General features: G+C 34.1%; 1 protein-coding gene across 1 annotated transcript in view; it reads right to left on the bottom strand.

Annotated features, from left to right (window-relative positions):
- Positions 1-24,042, bottom strand: part of sei (potassium voltage-gated channel seizure) — a 297,653-nt gene that overhangs the window by 111,344 nt on the left and 162,267 nt on the right. Inside the window, exon 2 of the mRNA XM_085951095.1 lies at positions 1,212-1,452. Coding sequence (XP_085807221.1) covers positions 1,212-1,452 — 241 coding nt within the window. The remainder of the gene's footprint in view (positions 1-1,211; positions 1,453-24,042) is intronic.

Genomic DNA, 24,042 nt, shown 5'->3' on the forward strand with positions numbered 1-24,042 from the left:
TAGGTTATTTTTTACCACGTTTTTCTTTGCTAGTATTTTTATCCAATACAAATCTTGCAATCGATTTTTAACTAACTTCCCGACTAGCTAGACATTTAAACTTTTAGAATATATCATAACACGATACCAATGCATTATTTTAATACTTTTAGCCATCTTTAAGTAGAATTGAATTCATTTTCAGTTGTTGTTTTTATTTAATAAAACGCAATTTTTTTTTTAATGTCCAACCTCATAAATTAATCTGTTATTGGGAAGGTATTATTGGAAGGATAATTATTTATGTACCTATTGTTATATTATTTCTATCGCTTTGGATTTTGTTTGATAAATATTGTTTAAAAAAATGTATTCAGTTGAAAATGTCCCTCTGAGGCGGACGAAACCGGTCCTAATCTCTTGATTAAAAATGGAATAAGTACTACAAAAAAATGCGTTTTATTAAATAAAAACAACAATAAAATGCAGTTCCACCATGAATTGACAGTTAACAAAATAAAAGAAATCATTTTCAGTTAATTCTGTTTTGTATGAAAAGTTATTTCGAAAGAAATCCGTAATCCAATCCACTATTATTGGTTGCTAAGGGGGTGGTCCTAGCAACTAAATTATTAATGTATACGTGCGTTATTATGGAAATCAAAATTACATTTCAGTATTCTATATTTGTTTGTTTGTTGCAAGATAGCAAAAATATGATTTGTCGACAATTGCCTTATTTGTCCTAAATTATTAATACATATAATTGTCAAGTTAATATGATTCAACAGAAAATTTAAAAACGTGGTAAGTATATAAAAAGTTTTTTTTATCTTGTAATCGTTTTTAATTCATTAAGGCATGCTTAAACCAAATCATAATCAATGAAAAACTATCTGTATAATATCTAAAATTATTTATAGCTTAATTGAATCATTTTAGATGTTTTATAGATGAACATATATTTTTGGACTATTATCTACAATAGCTTGGACTAGGCAGAGCTTAATTGAAAGGAGAAACTCTAGTTTTTCTAGCAGGTATTGATATGGTTATAATAATATTCGTCGATTCATATGCGAAACAGTTGCCATAAATACCGCTTGCTGGTCAATGATATAAGATCCAAAGCCCGTTTAGTAGTAGAAAAAAAGCTACGAGTAGCATTCTCCTGAAGGAGTCTCATTTGAAGGTTAAATGTATTTTTTAGTAGAATGAAGAAGCCTACATACCAATCATGTCCACGACGACGATGGGGTCCTCCCCGAACTTCTTGTTCTTCCTCTTGTCAAAGTCGGGCTCATTGAGCTGGAAGGCAGCCACGTAGGGCGTGACGATGGCCGTGTAGATTACGAGGAGAAGAATTAGCCAGTCCCAGGCCGCCTTGTAGGGGGAGTGATGAAGTATGGTTAAGCGATGGAGGCGCGCCGGCGGGGCGGGGTACTGCGGGAGTGGCGCTCCGAGGGTTAAGACCTGAAACAAACAAAATAATCATGTCATTTAATTTCAAGTAGAACATAATATTAATAATGAACACAATATAGAATTACTATAGTGTCAAATTATAGCAAACTCGGTAAGGAGCTGACCGCAATAATACATATCCGTATATCCGTTATTCATTTAGTAAGTCATCCATTGACGCAAACTCGATTATTTCAATAAAAAGAATGTTATTTTGATGGTATAAATAGCGAATAATAATTCATCGGAAATGTCACTTGAATCTAAGTACCTCGTCCGTTACTATTTGACACAGCATTCACACAGCATCTCATTGTACCGAGATGCGGATCTCGGATCAGTATTTATCATAAGTTTAGTATTGTAACATAACTACTGTAACATACTTTTGTGCAAATAAAACTCGCTCCTGCATCCATCTTCGACGTCTTCATCATCCTCAACACTATGACCTACGACGTGTCGACGTCTCCCACAGTGGTAACTCAAATCAAACCCCACATTGATGATCCCAGACGAACCCCACAATTATACACATAAAAAAACGATTTTTGAAGTTATACTTCTTTTGGCGCGTTTGGGAAATCAGATGAGAGTATATTTTTGGCGTTTGATATGTAACACATAATTTATTTTTTCACATGAAAAAAAACGGACTCGATTGGATTCGAACCACCGATTGTTCGGTTATCAGCCGAACGCACTACCTTTACGCCACAGTATGATACTCCAATCGTGACGATTATACAGTATAATATTATAGTTTAGAATTATTCCGTTGCCTATGCAGCGAATTTATTATTGTCGGCCGTTTGCAATTCCTTTCGTAAACAAACGATTAAATGTCAACAGTTGGTACTTTAAAAATAAAAACAACGAGAAACCATTATATAATTTAGTAATATAATTTAAAGTGTATAGAAATAAATTAACGGCGTTCCAATAAGCGGTCCTTTTTCTCGAGTGTGTAATTTCACAAGATAATCAAGAGCTAGTCAAAGAATCTAGTTTATCACAAGTTTTGTTTTTGTTTTGTTACGCCAACGAAGTATAGCTTCTAACGCGCGTACATAAGTACATGCACCGATTTTTTAAATATATTATTTATGGCTTGACTCATTAACCGATTAAAAGCTGTCAAAAATGACAATTGAGTTAAAAAAGCTACACTTTTCATATAAGATGTTCATATGGCGGAGAAATACAGTAAACTATATTCTCTGGGAAAATCTTGAAATATATACAAAGAGGTTAGACCTAATAGGTTGAGCAAGTGGCTGACATCCATTTCTCGTAAAAATAAAATCTGTTAATGCAAACCTCTACTCTGTGGAGGCCCATATGATCGTATTAGAATCGGACATGGTGGAAAGAAGAAGAATATGCGGAGAAGGGAGAGATGCTTAGGTCGGTCCAAAAAGCTGTTGAGGCCATCGAATCGAAGTACACACACCGATTTTTTTGTTGTTGCGATAATCTCTTCATAATGATAACTAAGTTTTGATATGGATAAAAAATAAATATTCCATTATTGGTATCACATTTTGAATAGTATTAAGTTTTGAGATGGATAAAAAATAAATATTCCATTATTGGTATCACATTTTGAATAGTATACAGATGAAATAAATGATAAAAATAAAATGTTTGTTGTGTTTGTATTATTTTTTTAACAAACGAGAGATGACGTTCTCGATATAGTCGTGATAAAAATACAAAAACGCCAGCGTTATCTGTTTTTATTTTGTCATGTTTTTGAGCCGAAAAACATCATTAATATAACACGTTTCCCTGCCTACCTATTACGTCGGTGTGTTAATTATGGAGGGTGTTACAAAAAGCGAATATTAACGCTTTGTTTGGCCTATAGGCGTTCGAGCGATAAACCTGTTTTTACGCTTTTCAGAAGGGGCTCGTAATAGTCGTTACCGATTGCCAGTGACATCCCTAGGCAAAGTACCGTCCTCAATCAAACTTAGAATTCCGTCCATATTCGTTTTTAGTTACAAATTATTGCCCAAAAAAATGTTAGGTATCATAAATTATTTTCGGTATCGTAAGGGGGGACATGCTCAGCGTACGTCAAAATTGAGCTTTTATTGTATTTTCAAAGCATGATCCGGGACATTCCTTAAACGTTGTAGATAATCTATTTATATCATTTCATCAGCCTTATTATCCTTTATATTTATTTTAAACATTTGATGACTGCATAAAGTATTTTTATTACGTAAAATAGTATTCTTTTAAACCTCTCGCTCTAATGTTTTAGAATACAGTCATATTTCAGTACATGCATGTGCAGTGGTGTTAAGATTTTTTACATTTATTAATTTTTAAACGCATTTATAAAACCTCAAGTATAATTTATGTCGACATTATTATAGTGAAATATTTACGATAAAAAATTATATTGATAATCTCTGTGATCCCAAATTTGACAAGAATTAGGTATTTTATTATTCAAAAAATGGGCAAGATTAACACATTTTAAGATGATTCTAAAGATACTTATTATAAGCTATGTCTTTGACCATTCAAGTGAGATAAACATCCTACGAATAATGATTGCTTTACAATAATTATTGACCTAAGAATAAGGTATTTTTGGTTTTTAAGGTTTTTTGACGCCATTTCTTTTGGCATTCCCCAGTGGTTAAGCTACAACATACGGCCGTAACCAGAAATTGACAAACTTAAACTGAAGTAGGGAGTAAGATAATGATCACGCGCGTATTTGAACATGTACCGTTAAAAAAAAGATTTTTTTTTCGGTTAGGTCCGCCCTTGCAGACAAATATTAAAATTTACATACTGATAATTTCCAACAAACTTTGTCAATCATACTTATTTGTTTTCATTAAATTAAGACATTGCAGCGCATCTATTCTATACACAAGACTACTATCGGCGGTTATCGAGGATAGTTTATTTTTAGTGTCGCTGAGTTTCAAAACCCGCTATAACACTTTTTCATTATGTTGAGAAAATCAACAAAAACTTTTTGAACTAAAAAGGTTTTTGAATGTTTCAGTAGTGTTATAGATCATTATCATGTAGAGATTTTAATAACGAATCCAACGATATATATATCTTAATTATTTCAAAAAAATGTTATAGCGGGTTTTGAAATTTAGCGACAATAATTAATATGTTTGTATTGAAGTATTATAATTGTTACAATAAGTTCGCAGTCTTAACAGTCAAAACTGTCTATTTTACTCTAAAAGTTGGCACACCCAAGAGAGGTGCTGTTAAAACTCAGTACTGTGCTGTTAAAACACAGTACTTATTGTAACAATTACAACTAACTTATTGTAAAAATTATAATACAAAAATATGAAAAACTACCCTCGATAGCCGCCGAAAGCAGCCGATAGCAGTAGTGTGTATAGAATAGATGCGCAGATCGTGTTTAGTAGTAGTAGTCGTCACTGTTCCGACAGAAGACACTAATTCGAAAAAATTATATATTGAGTTAGTTATACCAAAAAATGTTCCTTATTTCAAACTTTACCGTCTGGAAACCTTCTTAATAAATAAACAGTCTTTATTTTAAAGTCATCCTTTTTACAATTACTTAATAAACTCATATGATAGACAATTTCAAACATTTTAACAACTTCAAAATCAAATTACTCAAAACTAGTATTCTCCAGTTAGTGTGTTCTGCCAGAGCAGAGACGTAAGTAGTAAGTATGAGTGACACAGTTTAGTGTGCACTGTTTATGTCGAATCTCCATAGCTTTCCTCTACTCTTTGCCGCTGCAGTATACCGTTTAGTTAATATGCTTAGTTGGGTAATTGCGCAAATGACATGTTATTCGTAACGCAATCAACAGTGACGTCCTGTGAAGATAGGTAGTTTATGTGTTACTTAGGGGCGGCACATTATAAAGGGTGGCGAATCCTACCTCAACTATGATTATTTGATTTGGGCCGGATTTTTTTTTAAGACTAGCTAGCACCATTTCATCGCTGTAGGATTGGTTTTTCGAATAGACCAAATGTTCAGGAAACGAAAAACAAAATTGCCGGATTTTTTTAAAGACTAGCTAGCACCATTTCATTGCTGTAGGATTGGTTTCTCGAATAGACCAAATGTTCAGGAAACGAAAAACAAATTTCATAATCCTATATTTAAATACATAGATATATTTAAATTGTTATTTTTACAGCATATGAATGATGTATTCATTACCATTACAAAGTAATTTAAAGAAAAGAATGGTTCTAGTCTATTTAGATACAAAAAAAACATTCTGCATTAAAAGGTCGATTTAAAAAAAAAACGGATATTCAACAAACCAATTCTATAGCGACGATTTTTAGTTTATGTTCTTAGTTCAATGATAACAAATAACATAATATAATTTTGAAAAACACTTTCTGAGAGAATATATTATAACCAATAGAAAAAATCTTTTTTGAAAAAAAGTAAGCCAACCCGACGGGAAAACGAACCCCGTATCTCCCAGGTTTACGCCCTATCCATTGCATTACCACTATGCTACGAGGTGACATACTAATTGCGACAAATTTTAACTATTGGTAAATTTTAATACCTACTCATCAGTGCTCTTCCAAATCGTTCTTTAATTCGTTGAATAAAATAAATAGTTAATGATAACAAATCAGTATGAGAGACAAAGTTCAGTGTGCACTATTATTGTCGAATATCTATTAGCTTACCTCCACTTTTCGCCCCTGCAGTATATATACTACATTAGTTACTATGCTTAGTTGGGCAATTGGGCAAATGACATATGCGTAACGCAATCAGCAGTGACATCCCTTGAGGGTAGGCAGTTTACGCATCGCACAATTCTACCTCCAATGTGATTGTTTGATTTAGGGAGGGCTAAATTGTTTTTTTTAAAACTAACAACCACTTGTAATTTGTATTCTTAGCTCAATGAGAACAAATAAGTTTGACTGACAAAGTTTAGTGTGCACTATTTATGTCGGATCTCCACAGCCTACTTCCACCATTCGTCACTGGTATAATGTAGTTTTAGGGACGTTGTTGATATATCACCATTTTAGATATAGAAGTGAAGAACTGAAGTCTGACGATAATGTAGATTGCGTGTTTATTTGCGAGTTTGACATAAGTATATTGATACAATAGTAAAAGACAATAACGAGGTAATATCGTCGGTGTTTTGTAAAAAGGGCGAATTAACCAAAATGCTACTTTACAGGAGGAGGATTTTTAACTCTTGCCATTTATTTGTTTTTTACCTGTAGATGATTATAAATATCTAACAAGTTTATAATAAAGCTTAGAAAGAATACTGTCATTATAATAGGTATTATTATATAATATTTTAAAAGGCCTAATATGTCACATTTGCTTTTTATTTCGTAATTTTATTAATTTAATTTTAGTCGATTATTGTTTTTAAGTACTTTCCTGTGGAGATAAAAATTCGCCGCTTTTACACAACAAAGCTAGTGGGGTACATATTGTATTTTCATTAAAATCTCGATTTCGCCAAAATGGTTGATTCGCCCTTTTTACAAAACACCGACGATATAGAGTGGTAGTTCTCTATGTGGAGTGAGTTTACGAAGTAGGACATGTGTTAGATCGTTCTAGCCTTTTTATTTAACTCAACACGGTTAAAATTAAAACACAAGTTTCCCAGGCTCTTGGTGAGAAAAATATTATAGTGTAATGTTCTGTGACCATATCCGATCCTAACAAGATCATAATAATATGGGCTTCCACAGTGTGAAGGTTTGTATTCACAGATTTTGTTTTTACGAGAAATGGATGTAAGCCACTTGCTCAACCTATTAGGTCCATACTCTGACTCATACATAATTTGAAAATTTAATATGAAGTTTACTCGCCAGACACAGGATTCCAAACTGGGACCCACGATGTTATAAGCTGACGCCTAACCCGCGCGGCCATCGTGAATGTAATATAGTGTTACTGAGGTGAAAAAGCGCTTACTTGCAAAAAGTAATTTGACTGTGTGAATTTTGAATGAAAAAGAATATATTATGTAATGAACAATTTCTTTTTTGCCCTTCTCACTGAGTCAGAGTTATACAAAACTGCTGACAGCCTGTGAATCATTAAATAAATAATATTACTTTGAGAAATTGGTTCTTACGGATCCGTTAACAGCCACATAGGTATTTCTTTATGGTAAACGTGACCGAATTTGATAGGTTTGCCATCCGTACAGATTTAGGCCGGATTATTCAGAATTTACATCCCTGGCATGATTAATCGTCCAGAATTTTAAGTAAATTAGTATTTTATTATATTTTAAAATATTTATCATTATTACTGATTCTATATTAGAAGATGTTGTAGACGTTTTTTCTTGTATTTCAGTGGGTTTTATTAATTACGTGTTTTATACATGAATCTCACGGTGATGTGTGGAACGGCCAACTGCATACGTACAAACTTTTGGATACGGTCAAAAGTACTGTATGCGACATGCGCATTGTAAAAATATTGTAGAGAAAGTGAAAAAAACACCCTAATAGTCTCGCTACTAAGTAGAATGTGTGCACGCTTCGCAACCCGCCATTGTTTTTATTGAGTAAGTATATAGTATATATACCTATGTATTTTTTAAAATTATTTTTTGCTTGTTAGTATTTATCTCTTGTTCTTTTCGAGTTGGTTTGTTTTTGTTCACAGGATTAGCGACGATGACAAAAATACCGTTTTTAATTTTATCTGTACATTTTTTTTTGTCATGGTGGATAAGCTTCGAGAGCATTTTTTTTTAATTATTTTTTTTTTAAAGAGAAAGCTTTGACAAAAAGCAAAAAACTGCAGCATTTTTTAAAGCGCTTTATGTGTAGCAAACGTTTAATGGTTAAAAACACAATATGGACCCTTATGAACATTCGAGCAGCCAAAAAAGGCGTAACTTTATCGGAGAGCAATATTTCAAACTACAAACATACCAAATAAGCGTGATGTTTGATAGTTTTGACAAATAATAATATGACGTATTTAGACCGACGCCGAGCGAGAGACAACGATGCAATAAAATCGCAATCTATGGAATTTCAAGGACAATTAATTGTTTCACTAGATAGCAGTGGCGAGGGGTGGAGGTAGGTTGTTAAGATTCGACATAAATAGTGCACACTGAACTTTGTCAGTCATACTTATTTGTAATCATCGAACTAAGAATACAACTTGCAGGTGGTGCTGGTTAGTTTTTCAAATTCAATTAAGCCCTGCCTAAGCCAAACCATAACAGTTTAGGTATTGTATGGATGACTCGACAAAAGAGTACACACTTTTTCATTCATAATTATTTGTTTTTGTTGAATTGAGAATACATATTATTTCAGATAGTGTAGTTTAGTTTTATAATATTCATTTAAACCCTGCCTAACCAAATCATAATCGATAAAAAATATTCTTATATCTTTAAAATGTGTGGCTACATTTCAAAATCAGCCAAGTCCACCATTAGGTATTTTTGACTTTTTTGTGAATTGCTGAAGAACTACTGCTTTCTAACATTTCTGAATTATCAAAATGTGGAATTTATTAATTTTAAATATTCTATGCTCGAAATGGTATAAACTTTCACCCTTGTGACTGTGTATTTGAGAAAACAAAAAGCTGTTTTTCTCTTATTCATCTATTATGGACTTGGCTTATTTTGAAATCTATCGACACAAATATTTAAAATTAAAAACCATGTCCGATCCTGATAGGATCATATAGGCCTCCACAGAGTGGAGGTTTGTATTGACAGATTTTGTTTTTTACGAGAAATGGATGTCAGCCACTTGCTCAACCTATTAAGTCCATACCCTGACACACACAAATTGAAAAACAATATGTGTACTTGCCAGACCCAGGATTCGAACCTGGGACCCACGGCTTTATAGTCCAACGCTTATGCCGCGCGGCCACCGTGGGCGTTAAAATTATGTATGGTTTAATACATTGGACGCTAGAGACGCGCCCAGCGCGTAACGATTAAGTGGCCATTCGATATAATTGGCATGCTAGTTAAATGTGGTAATTAAGTAATTATTATAAAAGTAATTATCTAGTCAGCAGTCAAAACACATAATTTGAAATATTTTATTATAGCTTGGATTAGGCAGGGTTTAAATGAATTTTAAAAACGAACAAACACTATCTGCATAATTATTGTAGTCTTAATTTAATGAAAACAAATACGTTTGACTATTTATGGCGGATCTCAACAGCCTACCTCCATTCTTCTCCACTGTCTGATAGTAAATAAGATTTTTAAAGAATAAAAAAAAAAACAAAAAGAGAGCCTAGTTAACCTCACTTTACCAGTAGTAAATCTAAATCTAAAAAAATAATCGACCTTAGAAAGGAAAAAGGGCGTAACCCTCAGTTTTTCAAAGTAGGTTTTATGGAATAATAACGTTGTACACCACTAAATACACGTTGTGTCCAAATGATGTAAGCCAAGAATGTAAATTTATTATCTAAACTTACCTGGCAATTTAAAAAACAAAAAGAAGGAAGTGACGTGATGTGGGAAAAAGGACTTAACCAACATTTTTGTTAGTTTTTCTTTAATTAACTCAATAATTAATATCAGATTATGAATATATTATAATTTTTTTTAATATTAATAACCATGCCCTTGCTTCTTTGTACAAAGTGGTTGGGTGGGTTAGTTACATTGATGTGGGGCTAATTAGGTTCCTCCATTTATATATTTAATTTTCTCTATGGCCAGGATTAAATATTTTGTGTAGTGTTCTTGTGTTGTTCTATTGCTTAGTACTTCGTGAGGCTTATGGAGGTCTATTTCATGATTATGCTGTCTACATCGAATCCTGAGAGTCCATCGCTCCCTTTCTAGTATAGGGGAGTCGTTGATGACATGCCACACAGTTTGAGATGTGTTGCCGTCACATGGACAACAGTCATCATCCCTCAATTTAAATCTATTTAAATAAGCTCTCACCGCTCCGTGGCCTGTTAGAATCTGTGTGAGTTCGTGTGATATTTTTAAGTTTCTGCCAAGAGTGATGGCAGAGTTTATGTTTGGAATAAATTTCTGCGTTATTGATCATGTGGCGGATGTTGTGTATCTGTGGTTTCATAGCTCTATTGTGTTTTCATTTTGCGTAACTTAGAGGGAAGTGTGTATACTATACTATAATTATTATCCGCTTCAAGGTTATGTCTATTTTGTATTTTAACTTTGACCAAAAATCATAACAAAAGTGCCTCCTGTAATATTTGATTTGTGTGGATTACGCCCTTTTCCTTTCTACATTATGGTATATGCGTATATATATTATGTAATATGTATATAATTTATGTTAATCCCATGAATTTGCATACAATATCTTAAACGCCAGCGCGTGGTGGAATTTTGCCAAGTAGTACCAATGCGTCAGCTGGATTTCGATGTTACAAAGGGGATGCGATGTCTCTTTATACTTTTGCCGCATATAACATTATGTTATCATGTATATTTTTGGTAAATACAGAATATTATTTGGAGTCCTCACATGTCCACAAAACGAAGTTGGATAGAGTCCACAATAAATTAATTAGATTTTTGTATTGAAGAACATTTGGATTCTTCTCTTATGATAATGAAAATAAAAAGAATTTTCCGACTCGTTTTCGTTTGGGTATGCCATCTGTGCAATGCCTGTCCACACGAAGAATGATTGTTCTTTTGCAATATATTTCATACCAGTATAGAAGGGCGGAGGTAGGCTGTTAAGATCCGCCATAAATGGTGCACATTACACTTTGTTAGTCATACGTATTTCTTTTTTATTGAAACAATCATATAATTTTCAGATGGTATTGGTTAGTTTTTAAAAATCAATTAAACCTTGCCTAACCAAACCATAGTAGTTTCGGTATATTTTGGGCGATATGATAAAATTATGCACACTTTTTCATTCATACTTAGGTATTTGTTTTCGTTGGATTAAGAAGACATGTCATATTGTTGGTTATTTTTTTAATTCATTAAGCTCAGCCTAAACCAAACTATAATAGATAAAATATATTAATCTATGTATAAAATATTCAAAATGATGTATAATTTCAATGCACAGGGCTTAATTAAATTTTCTATATAAAATATTCAAAATTATGTATGATTTCAATGCACAGGGCTTAATTAAATTTTAAAATCTAACCAACACCATCTGTAAATTTATTGAAGCTTAGTTCAATAAAAACAAATACGCGTGACTAACAAAGTTTAATGTGCACTATTTATGGCGGATCTTAACAGCCTACCTCCACCCTTCGCCACTGCAATATGTGGTATCTATATTCACTTACTATATAGGAGCAGATATGCTGAAAAATACGAATAAATAGAAAATAATTATCTATGATAGCTTTAGTTGAAAATACAAGGCATATTATAGTAGTTAGAATTTTCTAAAAATTATAAATGGTGAAACAAGAGTTATCTCTTTAAAGTATGTATAGAAAAGTTTTCACAATCGATGCTTTCTGTTAACCAAATAAGCTTATTTCCAGGAAACGTTAATAACTCAGTAACACGGATTTCATAATATTATGTTTCAAAAAGATCCTTTGATAGCAGATAAAGTCTGAAGCTCGAAAGTAAGGTTCTCGTTAGCGATACAGCTGCCAGAATGCAAACTTTGAAGAATTATCGTATTACCTACTTGTATTAATAATATGAGGTACCAGGTAATACGATCATTAGTGCACTGTTAGACGTTAGAACACTGTTAAAGTATTATATAACGATGTTAATCTAGCTTGAATACCTCTATTACTGTGGTTTTTTTTTAACTTTTTCATTTAACAATCGGCTTAAATTCTTCGATTATTGATTGCTTTAGGCTATAAACCAGTGACGTCCCTAGATAAAATTCCGCCACTAGGCAGCGCCCAAATGCCGCATCATTTTTTATACAGTATTTTTGTCATCCTTTCATGAGTCCAATATCTACAAAATGTGTTGTATGAATACATTACTAACAAAATATCAGACTATTTATTCGCAAATTTGCACGTGTCGTTTCTGGTAACCAATGACATCGAAGGGCAACGGAAGTAAACTAGATATCGCGAACCCGCCAAAACCAGTGAGCTGAATTGTTTAATGGAAAGATATTTTCGTTATTACTAAGTTTAGGCAGCTATTTCTATATATTCCAAATGATTCTCCTCGATTTGCGCCGCCCTTCGAGTAACTGCCGCCCCCAAGCGACGTTCAATCTGCCTACCCCCACGGGACGTCACTGCTATAAACAGTGACAAGGGGTGGATGTAGGCTGTTAGATTCGAGATAATTTGAATTGCAATTTCGCGATATGCAGTGGCGAATGTGGAGGTACTGTTAAGATTCGACATAAGTAGTGCACACTAAACTTTGTCAGTCATATTTATATTTTGTAATCATTGAACTAAGAATACAACTAGCAGGTGGTGCTGGTTACTTTTTAAAATTCAATTAAACCCTGCCTAAACCAAACCATACTAGTTTAGTTATGCTATGGGCGATCTGACAAAGATGGTGCACACCTTTTCAATCACACTTATTTATTTTAGTTGAATTAAGAAAACTTATTACAGATGGTCTATAGAATGTCTTCCAAAATGACCTCCCACTGTGCCTACAGCGGAGAGTGTTCAACTAGTGCGTGCTTACCGTAATCACGTATGCGTGTGAAACTTGAACCACAATAATAAAATGCCCAATTGTTGTCAAATTTGGGATCACAGAGACTATCAATATAATTTTTTATCGTAAATATTTCACTATAATAATGTCGATATAAATTATACTGATGGTTTTATAAATGCGTTTAAAAATTAATAAATATAAAAAATCTTAACACCACTGCACATTTATGTACTGAAATATGACTATATTCTAAAACATTAGAGCGAGAGGTTAAAAAGAATACTATTTTATGTAATAAAAATACTTTATGCAGTCATCAAATGTTTACAATAAATATAAAGGATAATATGGCTTCAAAATTATATAAATAGATTATCTATAACGTTTAAGGAATGTCCAGGATCATGCTTTGAAAATAGAATAAAAGCTACATTTTGACCCACGCTGAGCACGTCCGCCCTTAAGGCCTGTCAAAACAAACCATAATCGATAAATAATATTCTTTTATCTATAAAATATCTAAACTTCTGTTTGCTTTGATTGACTTATTTTATATATTTTATAAATAAACGAATATTTTTTTACCATTATCTACTATGGCTTGAATTAGGCAGGGTTTAATTGAATTTTGAAGACTAACAAACACTATTTACTAATTTAAGTCTTAGTTCAATGAAAACAAATACGTTTGTGTGGGTCATCACAGTGGATAGTCATGGTGTTGTGGATGAGTGGTTGCTCCAATGGATGTTGGAGCGAGGTTTAGTTGCAGCGTAAACAGTCGGTACAAGAGTATGCTATAGTAGCTGTGTTACAATACTTACGATACTGTTCCGAGGTCCAAGTCTCCGTATAATGAGATGTTGTGCGGAACGATACGGAGACTGCAATACTAACAGACCGGTAACTTATATCTAGTGACATCTCCAATTAATTATGATCCGCTATTTATTGACGTACTCACAATCAAAATAATATCTTGAAAAGAATATTTAGGAAATAATTATTATTATAATTGAGTCAGCTACTATATGGAGTTTGCGTCATCGAATATATCTGACTACGTGTAAAAATGGATATTGCGGAAATTATAATTGCAGTAAGCTATTTACTGAGTTCACCATAATTGGATACTCCGGGAAATGGGTATTTAATATCGCCGATCAATATGCTGATACGGATTGAGTTGTTTATCACAATACGTTTGACCAACAAAGTGTAGTGTGCACTATTTATGTCGGAACTTAACAGCCCTTCGCCATTGGCTATAGATCGGTTAAAGCAGACTAGTTTAGGGACCCTATAGAATGCCCCCAACATGCTGAAGCGGGCCCCCAGGCTAGGATATTTGCGAGGCCCACCTACTCATCGCTAGGTTTAAAGGCAGTGGGATGCTCTTTCTACAGAAAGGTTTTCTAAATGGTGTTTCAGGAGAATTTAAGCCGGCTCGCAAATCACAACTCGCCTCGTGTGCCTGACAGCCATAAATAAAAAAGTCCAGGACCGGTCGGCCAGTGTTGCATGACATAACCTCGCACATCTATCTAGCGACAGTCGCGCGTAGCCATCGAAACGTATTGATATTTGAATGTGGTGATAGGCGAGCCGGTATAAGAATGACCAATTCGTAGGTGTTTCTTTGTGACTTCGACCCGCCAACGCGGAGCCCGAAAAGGATGCAACATGTCGATGGAATTTTGATTGTCGATTCTGATTTGCGAGCCGGCTTAGGGTATTCTGTGTAGTTTTAGCGATTTATTTTTGTATTGTTAAAAAAATCCATTTGAATTATAGAGTAATCGAATATCAACAGACAATTATCAAAAGTAGTAGTACTAGATATTTTTAAAAGTTAATACTTAGTACATCTATGGTTAATACTCTCAAAGTAAAATAGCGCCGCAGGCGACTTTTTCCCATTAGAGAAAATTAATTTATGATGTGTTTATCTCACTTATTAGCTCGATCCGGCACGCCGGCCCCCGCAAGAGCCTGGGCCCCCAGGCTAGAGTCCTGTCATCCCCCCTCTTGTGGGGGCCATGCCTTATAGAAATATAAAAATAAGTCCTGTATTTATAGATTGCAATAATTTTACCTGGGGAAAACTACGAGAAAATTAAATATTAAAATATCAAAACGCTCGGCAGACCGAAGACTAGCAAAGGATACATCAACTTTGCGAACTATTTATTATATGAAAATTATACATTTGACTTTGAAAAGGGTGCAAAATTACTTCATAGTAATTCGGATGATCATAAATTATTTTATCAAGAAGTATTAAAGTTGTAGGGCTTACAAATCCTTAATGACTAGTTGACCTTCCGTAATAGCCCATTGCTTTATTCAATTTGAGAGTGTACCTACATTCGAAGGTATAATTTTGTATATATGGTAATGAATAATGATAATAATATATCATCATCATTATCAGCCGAGGTCAATCCACTGCTGGATGATTCTCCCCAAGCTACATCCAACTCTCTCGATCCTGTGTCGTTCGCTGCCACGTATCTCCGCCGAACTTTACCAGTTCGTCAATCCAGCGGCTTTTAGGGCGACCCTGTGGCCGTTTTGTGCCCCTTGGGTACCACTGGATGACGGAATTTGTCCAGCGGCCGTCCTTTTGGCGAGCAATGTGCCTGCCCATCTCAATTTCAGCTGTTTGGCAACCTCTATTACATCGCGTACTCCTGTCTGCTTCCTAACCCATTCGTTTCTCTTACGGTCCTTTCGCGTGATGCCCAACATACACCTCTCCATGCTTCGCTGTGCGACTCTTAGCCTTCGGACATCTCTCGTGTTGAGGGTCTACGTCTCGCAGCCATACGTGAGCACGGGTAGCACACATTGGTGATTAGCGAACATCCTACGCTTAAGACACAATGGTAGATCACTTTTGAAGATACTATTCAGACGTCCGAAAGCACTCCATCCCAGCTTTGTAATAATATATATTTAAATATATATAGTGGCGAAGGGTGGAGGTAGGCTGTTAAAATCCGACATAAATATTGCACACTCAACTTTGACAGTCAAAGGTATTTGTTTTCATTGAACTAAAGCTACAATATGTAAATAATATCTGTTAGTTTTGAAAATTCAATTAAACCCTACCTAATCCAAACAATAGTAGATACTGGTCAAGAAAAATATTTAAAATTATACCATCTCGGCGTACGTCACATCGGCTATCGATCGCTTATTGGTCGATTTACTTCGTGCTCCAGGTTGGACAACCAAATCCTGTGCTTATTCTACCACCATAATAAGTAAAATGTGACCAGAATAAAAAAATGGGAGCGAATCTCTTTGAACTAGAGAACGTCTCTTGAAATATAATGTCACATCGTGACAACCATTCCATTCTTGTAAACGCCCACAATGGTCGAGCGGCTTACGTATCGGCTTATAATGTCATGGGGCTTAGGTACGAATCCTGGGTCTGGAAAATACACATATTATTTTTCAATGTGTGTTTAGAGTCAGAGTATGAACCTAATGGGTTGAGCAAGTGGCTAACATCCATTTTTCGCAAAAACAAAAGTATGTTAATATAAATCTCCACTCTGTAGAGGCTCATTATGATCTTCTTATGAGTGGACTTGGTCAAAAAATATATATGTATATTATATATATATATATATATATATATATATATATATATATATATATAATGATAATTAACTGTATTCGTTGTCAGCGTGCATTTACCATTATTGAATGCGCATCGTGCATGAATATACTGAAAGCCGAAACCCGGGTCGCAAAAAGCGACTCAAATGGAATAGTGCAACATTCAAATTCCATAAAGTACCTTCGGTCGATAGTATTAATTTTATATATAATATACTTAGTCCACACGTGCAGCTATTAATAACAGTAAGAACTTTAGCACGCTTTATTGGTCCAAATAACATGGAAGGCATTCCATACACAAGGTTGTTATCGACAGCTATCGGTGTTTATCTACAAAAATTATTGGTAATTTCGTAATAAGCTGATATGTCGGTCAAATTCGGCTATGTTCGTGCTGGCGGATACGTCCGAACCCAAATTTTTTGTATTGAAACGTCAAACATATCAACATAACCTACAATTTTATTAGTCATGTCATTGCGATTGTAGCATGTATTAAAACACGTATTATGTTACTACTAGCCACTCGATATTTGACAGCCCGCGAGGAACTATAAATTAAGGCAGCGCCCGTGACGTACCTAATTATTTTTCAAAACAGTCATATCTTGCATCTCAATCCCCAATATGTAAAATAAACGTACTCTATCTCCCTCTATAATTTAACGCAGCCAAGAGAGGGGATGTTAAAACATAGCACTTTTTGACAGTTTAGACGGTTAACTTATTGTAATAATTAACTGCCAGAATGCAATATGATATAGTGATAAAATGTGAAACATTTATCAAATGAAGCTATTTTTGGATGTTAAGTGATATGTAGTCATTACTGGTTAAAGTTAACCATATAATATTATAATTTCTAATGCGTTTAAGCTTTTTACTATTACGGAAGTACAATTATTGAATTGTACAAAACGTAAATCCATTAGAATTTAAATTCATATTCAAATAGTATTAATATTAAAAAAGTATGTCTGATATGTCAGGTAAACGGGCAATGAATACACAAATGCACCCTGCAACCCTCTGCGTGTGACATTCATTTTCATGCGCCATTTTTTCTAATGCCACACGTCATAGTCGCAGGAAATAAGACAGGGAAGTTTCATCCCCATAACGTAGCGCTGAAACGACAGCTCTAAATTGGGATTTAGACGCCGAGGATAGAAAAGAGGGAAAAACTACCCTCTAGGGCCACCTATCAACCACACGTAAAAATGGCGTAAGACGGAGGGTAGGTATTACCATCTAAAAGCCTCTGGTTAAGGGGTTGAACTAAATACATTGAAGAAAACCTTCTTTGTAAATACGAAGCATTATTTTATATCAAAATCGAGCTGAATTAGTAATTTTTCATTGTACCTAGATTAATTTGTTGCATGTTTCGATCAATTGTGTCGCTGAGTTTCAAAACCCGGTATAACACTTTTTCATTATGTTGAGAAAATTAACAAAAACTTTTTGAACTTAAAAGGTTTTGAATGTTTCAGTAGTGTTATAGCGGGATTTGATAGACACATTGATTTTGTTTCATAAATGACAGTTAATCGTAGCGGCGTTTGAAAGAGGCGATAAAATTGTTGTGTAGAGATTTTAATAACGAATCCAACGATATATATATATCTTAATTGTTTCAAAAAAGTGTCATGCTGGTTTTTTTTTGGCATAAAGTAACGGTAGGTTACAAGCACCCAATCCTTATTATAATTATCTACCCTTACAGTGGCGGCTCTACAACTTTCTAGGTGGTAGGGTTTAGCCATTAATTATTACATATACATACTCATACTTATATAGATGCGATGTTTCATGATGCTGTATATTCGTGGATATGTTAAGACGATACTTCAGTGAAACGGCAAATAATTTTCAACTATAGGCGCGACGAAATCTCTGGCAGTCGGAGATCGAACGTCGAGGTGTGAATACGTCAATTTGTTTCGTGATGGCGACGGGAGTTTTAATTCTTAAATCGTGTAAAGATGACTAAAAACGTTACCCATTTACTTGAAAAAGAAAACATGTCAATGAATATATTATTATTGTTACTAATAGAACAATAAACAGAACATTAAATGGACGCATTTAGGATTTAGGTATATAACAAATTATATTTCGTTCGGCATGCGTTATTTGCACCCGCGACCCGCAATCCGCGCATCGCCTAGCCACGATCTTTTTAGACCATGCCTGAACTGAGGTATAGCCTTAAATAGCTGGTTAAATTTGTAATGGTTTTTTATTATTTTACTTTAATATTTACATAAGAACATACTCCCTCTCCTCTACTGTATCGTTATATTGGTTATTATTTGTAATTAAATCATCTTTATATTTTGTATTCATTATGTATTATGGCGCATTGGCCAATGTCTGCAATGCCATAATACTCTTCTTTCTAAATAAATAAATAATGTAAACTTTGAAGAGCACCTAACGTTTGTTACGCCACGGTATAGGTCTGCATAACGGGTGTAAAAACGTGGCGGGTGGTGGTGAGAAAAGCGAATTTGGTATATTTGACGTATATTTTGTATTTATTATGTATTATGGCGCATTGGCCAATGTCTGCAATGCCATAACACTCTTCATTCTTTCTTTCTAAATAAATAAATAAAGTAAACTTTCAATAGCGCCAGCGTTCATGACGCCACGATATACGCCTGCATAACAGGTGTGAAAACATGGCGGGTGGTGGTGGGAAAAGCAATTTCAGTATATTTGATGTATATTTTGTATTTATTATGTATTACGGCGCATTGGCCAATCTCTGTATTGCCAAAATACTCTTCTTTCTAAATAAATAAAGTAAACTTTCAATAGCGCCTAGCGTTCGTTACGCCACGGTATCCGCCTGCATAACGGGTGTGAAAACATGGCGGGTGGTGGTGTGAAATGCAATTTGGGTATATTTGACGGTACATGTAAATTTTACCAGAGCGAGTATATTTTTCACCGTAAAGCTGTTCGAATAATTTCCCGAGAGAGCCTCCTTTTTTTCATACACCCCTACACCTGCAATTTATCCTTGCATAATACGTTGCAATAGGGGAAGATTCGTGTGAGAAGTATTTCATTTTCCATACTCATTTGTGAAGTTAGACTTCATTAGGCGCGTTTGGAAAATCAGATCAGAGTGTATTTTTGGCGTGTGGCATGTAACCCATAATTATTTTTTTCACACGAAAAAAAACGCACTCGATTGGATTCGAACCACCGATTGTTCGGTTATCAGCCGAACGCACTACCATTACGCCACAGTATGGTACTCCAATCGTGACGATTATACAGTATAATATTATAGTTAAGAATTGTTCCGTTGCCTAGGCAGCGAATTTATTATTGTCGGCCATTTGCAATTCCTTACCTAAACAAACGATTAAACGTCAACAGTTTGTACTTTAAAAATAAAAACAACGATAAACCATTATATAATTTAGTAACATAAGTTAGAGTGTATAGAAATAAACCAACGGCGTTCCAATAAGCGGTCTTTTTTCTTGATTATGTAATTTTACAAGATAATTAAGAGCTAGTCGAAGAATCTAGGTTATCAAAAGTTTTGTTTTTGTTTTGTTACGCCAAAGAAGTATAACTTCTAACGCGCGTACATAAGTACACACCGATTTTTTTTCTATTTAGTTTTCTATTTTATAATGTTATGTTTTGTTTTATGATCGACATATTTTTTTTGGTTGTCGCCACGTATTCTTATAGTGCCTGTACACGCGCATGGATTTACTGGCACCAATAGTGTGTATTTTAAGCTATCGCGATAATAAAGTGCAAAATATATTATGGTCCATGTCGCGTACTATCACCTGACTTCACAGTAAGCTGCCGCTACGGAGAAAAAAGTGTGTAATGCAGTTTTTCATGGCGTTTAAAATGTTATCAGACTGATGCTCCCATCCCGTAGCACATTTTGAACTTTTAAACGAACATTGTTAGTTATCAAAATGTGCCGACATCACCAGAATAACAATGAGGTCACCCCATGATGTACTGCACTCCATCGATACCTGCATGACTCAATTAACGTTTTTATCATTTTCTACATGCATTTTTTTGAATCGTGTTAAAATTGCGTATTTTTTGTTTTTAGTGGATGGCACTATGTATTTTCCATAAGAATGTTGTCTATTATGATTATGTATGGTCTGCAGGTTGGTTTCTGTTCAAAATATTATTGAATTTACGGACTCGTTACTCTATCATTGAATTTATAGAGGTGGTGATCGTTCAAAATATTCTGCAAAATGACGAAACTATAGAATAAATTTGTCACCGTGACAGCGTGATAGTACGCAACATGCATCTCAATAATATAATCACAACTATAAAATTCTAATGGATTTAAGTTTTGTACTATTCCATTTGAGTCGTTTTTTCGACCATATAATAAATTTATCGCCGTGACAGCGTATTAGTACACGACATGCATGGGGGGATATGCTCGTCGAAGGTCAAAATTGAGTTTTTATTGTATTTTCAAACCATGATCCTGGACACTCCTTAAACGTTGTAGATAATTTATTTATATAATTTTAAAGCCTTATTATCCTTTATATTTATTTTAAACATTTGATGACTGCATAAAGTATTTTTGTTACATAAAATAGTATTCTTTTAAACCTCTCGCTCTAATGTTTTAGAATATAGTCATATTTCGGTACATAACTGTGCAGTGGTGTTAAGATTTTTTACATTTATTAATTTTTAAACGCATTTATAAAACCATTAGTATAATTTATTATGAGATAATTTTTCTAAAATATTCACGATAAATAATTATATTGATAATCTCTGTGATCCCAAATTTGAAAAGAATTATGCATTGTATTATTAAAAAAATCGGCAAGATTAACACATTTGAAGATGATTCTAAAGATACTTATTATAAGCTATGTCTTTGACCATTCAAGTGTGATAAACATATTATGAATAATGATTGCTTTATAATAATTATTGACCTAAGAATAAGGTAGTGTTTTTTTGAAATACGCCATTTCTTTTGGCATTTCCCAGTGGTTAAGCTACAACATACGGCCGTAGCCATAAATTGACAAACTATAATTAAAGTAGGGAGTAAAATTATGTTAACGCGCGTGTTTGAACATGTACCTAACCGAATTTTTTTTATTTTTTTTAAACGGTATATGTTCAAACACGCGCGTTAATATCATTTTACTCCCTACTTCAATTATAGTTTGTCAATTTATGGCTACGGCCGTATGTTGTAGTTTAACCACTGGGGAACGACAAAAGAAATGGCGTATTTCAAAAAAACACTACCTTATTCTTAGGTCAATAATTATTATAAAGCAATCATTATTCATAAGATGTTTATCACACTTGAATGGTCAAAAACATAGCTTATAATTAGTATCTTTAGAATTATCTTCAAATGTGTTTATCTTGGCGATTTTTTAAATAATAAAATGCCTAATTCTTGTCAAATTTGGGATCACAGAGATTATCAATATAATTTTTTATCGTGAATATTTTACAAAAATTATCTCGTAATAAATTATACTAATGGTTTTTATAAATGCGTTTAAAAATTAATAAATGTAAAAAATCTTAACACCACTGCACAGTTATGTACCGAAATATGACTATATTCTAAAACATTAGAGCGAGAGGTTTAAAAGAATACTATTTTATGTAACAAAAATACTTTATGCAGTCATAAAATGTTTAAAATAACTATAAAGGATAATAAGGCTTCAAAATTATATAAATAGATTATCTACAACGTTTAAGGAGTGTCCAGGATCATGGTTTGAAAATACGATAAAAACTCAATTTTTACCTACGACGAGCACGTGGGCCGTTAACTGTTTACACGTAATAGTGCTAACTGTCTCTCCAATCTCATTCTTCAAGCGTAAGCGAGACGCGATTTTATCATCGTATTGGTGCTATTTAACAGATTCAGCCAGAGTAATACATAGTTGCAGTAACGTAATAACTTTATGACTATTTTGAACTGTTTCAAGGCCCTTTTTGAAATCTACAGATGAATCGATTGCGTAATTTGTCTTATAGAAAATCGTCGCTGTCCGTTTGTACAGTTGTTAGTAACTAGAGATGGTTAATTAATTAAATTAGCAAATATCACGAGAATGCTTGTTTCCTGTACATTTCACTAATGAAGTTAGCAGCATTGCACAGGAATGCTCGATAGCGGAAATGTCATGCCGAGTTATAATGGAGACGAATTGCGAATCGGTGCTTCGAGTGAATTGATTTTTCATTGGAAATTATCTCTTTAAGTCGTTAGGACAAGCAAATAAGTAAAGTCAGAGACGACCCTAGACAAAATGCCGCCCCTAGGCAGCGCCAAAATGCCGCCACATTTTTTTATACAATATTTTTATCATCCTTTCATGACTCCAATATCTAAGATATGTGTTGTATGAATACATTACTAACAAGATGTTTACCACTAAATACCGTCCCTGCTTCATTGACAAAACTGATTCACTCCTGACTAGACTAGACTAGATGATGATTTTTTAATTACCACCTTTAAAATGCACGTTAATTACATCGATCGGCATCGTTTTAGACAAGCTCGCATCGCTCCGTGGCCTGTTAGTATCTGTGTGAGTTCGTGTGATATTTTATGTTCCTAGCTAGAGTGATGGCAGTGTTTATGTTTGGAATAAATTTATGCGTTATTGATCCTGTGGCGGATGTTGTGTATCTGTGGTTCTATAGTTCTATTGTGTCTTCGTTTTTTGTTTTTTTTTTGTTTTGCGTTGTTGTAAGTTGCAAGATTGCATGCATGTATCAAAAAAGTTCAGAAGCTTAATTATTCGTAGTTGCATGGCGGTGCGTATGCGCAGTAGAACAATAGTGGCGAACCTGCCGGAATAAATACGAACTACACCGCACAGAATATATTGTGACTTCACCGGCAATAGAATCTGGAGCCCCCGAATAAATGGAATACAAGGGATACCACCGCACTGATAAGTCAAAATGTTGACATTTTGAGTTAATAATGAAAACAAGTTTAAGGCGTCATTATTTACGAGTATTATCACAAGTCTAAAACTGTTAACATTAAATTTATAATACTAATTTGCATAATGGGTTATGAGAAAAAAGGTTATAAGAGGATGAATTTTGAGTGAATTTAAATTTTTTTACTAAAAATACATTTTCAGCTTGATTCTTTAATGCAGCGATTTCCAAACTGGGAGGCGCAAAAGGTTTAACACAAATGTAGCTATAGGTTTGCAGTTTGCAAATGCATAGTTTATAAGGCGCCTGGGGGCCCGGCCCGGGCATAACACACATCACAATCCTACTCTAATAC

Source organism: Rhyacophila brunnea, unplaced genomic scaffold, assembly GCF_057557595.1.
Source record: "Rhyacophila brunnea isolate RB1 unplaced genomic scaffold, BYU_Rbru_1.0 scaffold_24, whole genome shotgun sequence".
Classification (NCBI taxonomy): Eukaryota; Metazoa; Arthropoda; class Insecta; order Trichoptera; family Rhyacophilidae; genus Rhyacophila; species Rhyacophila brunnea.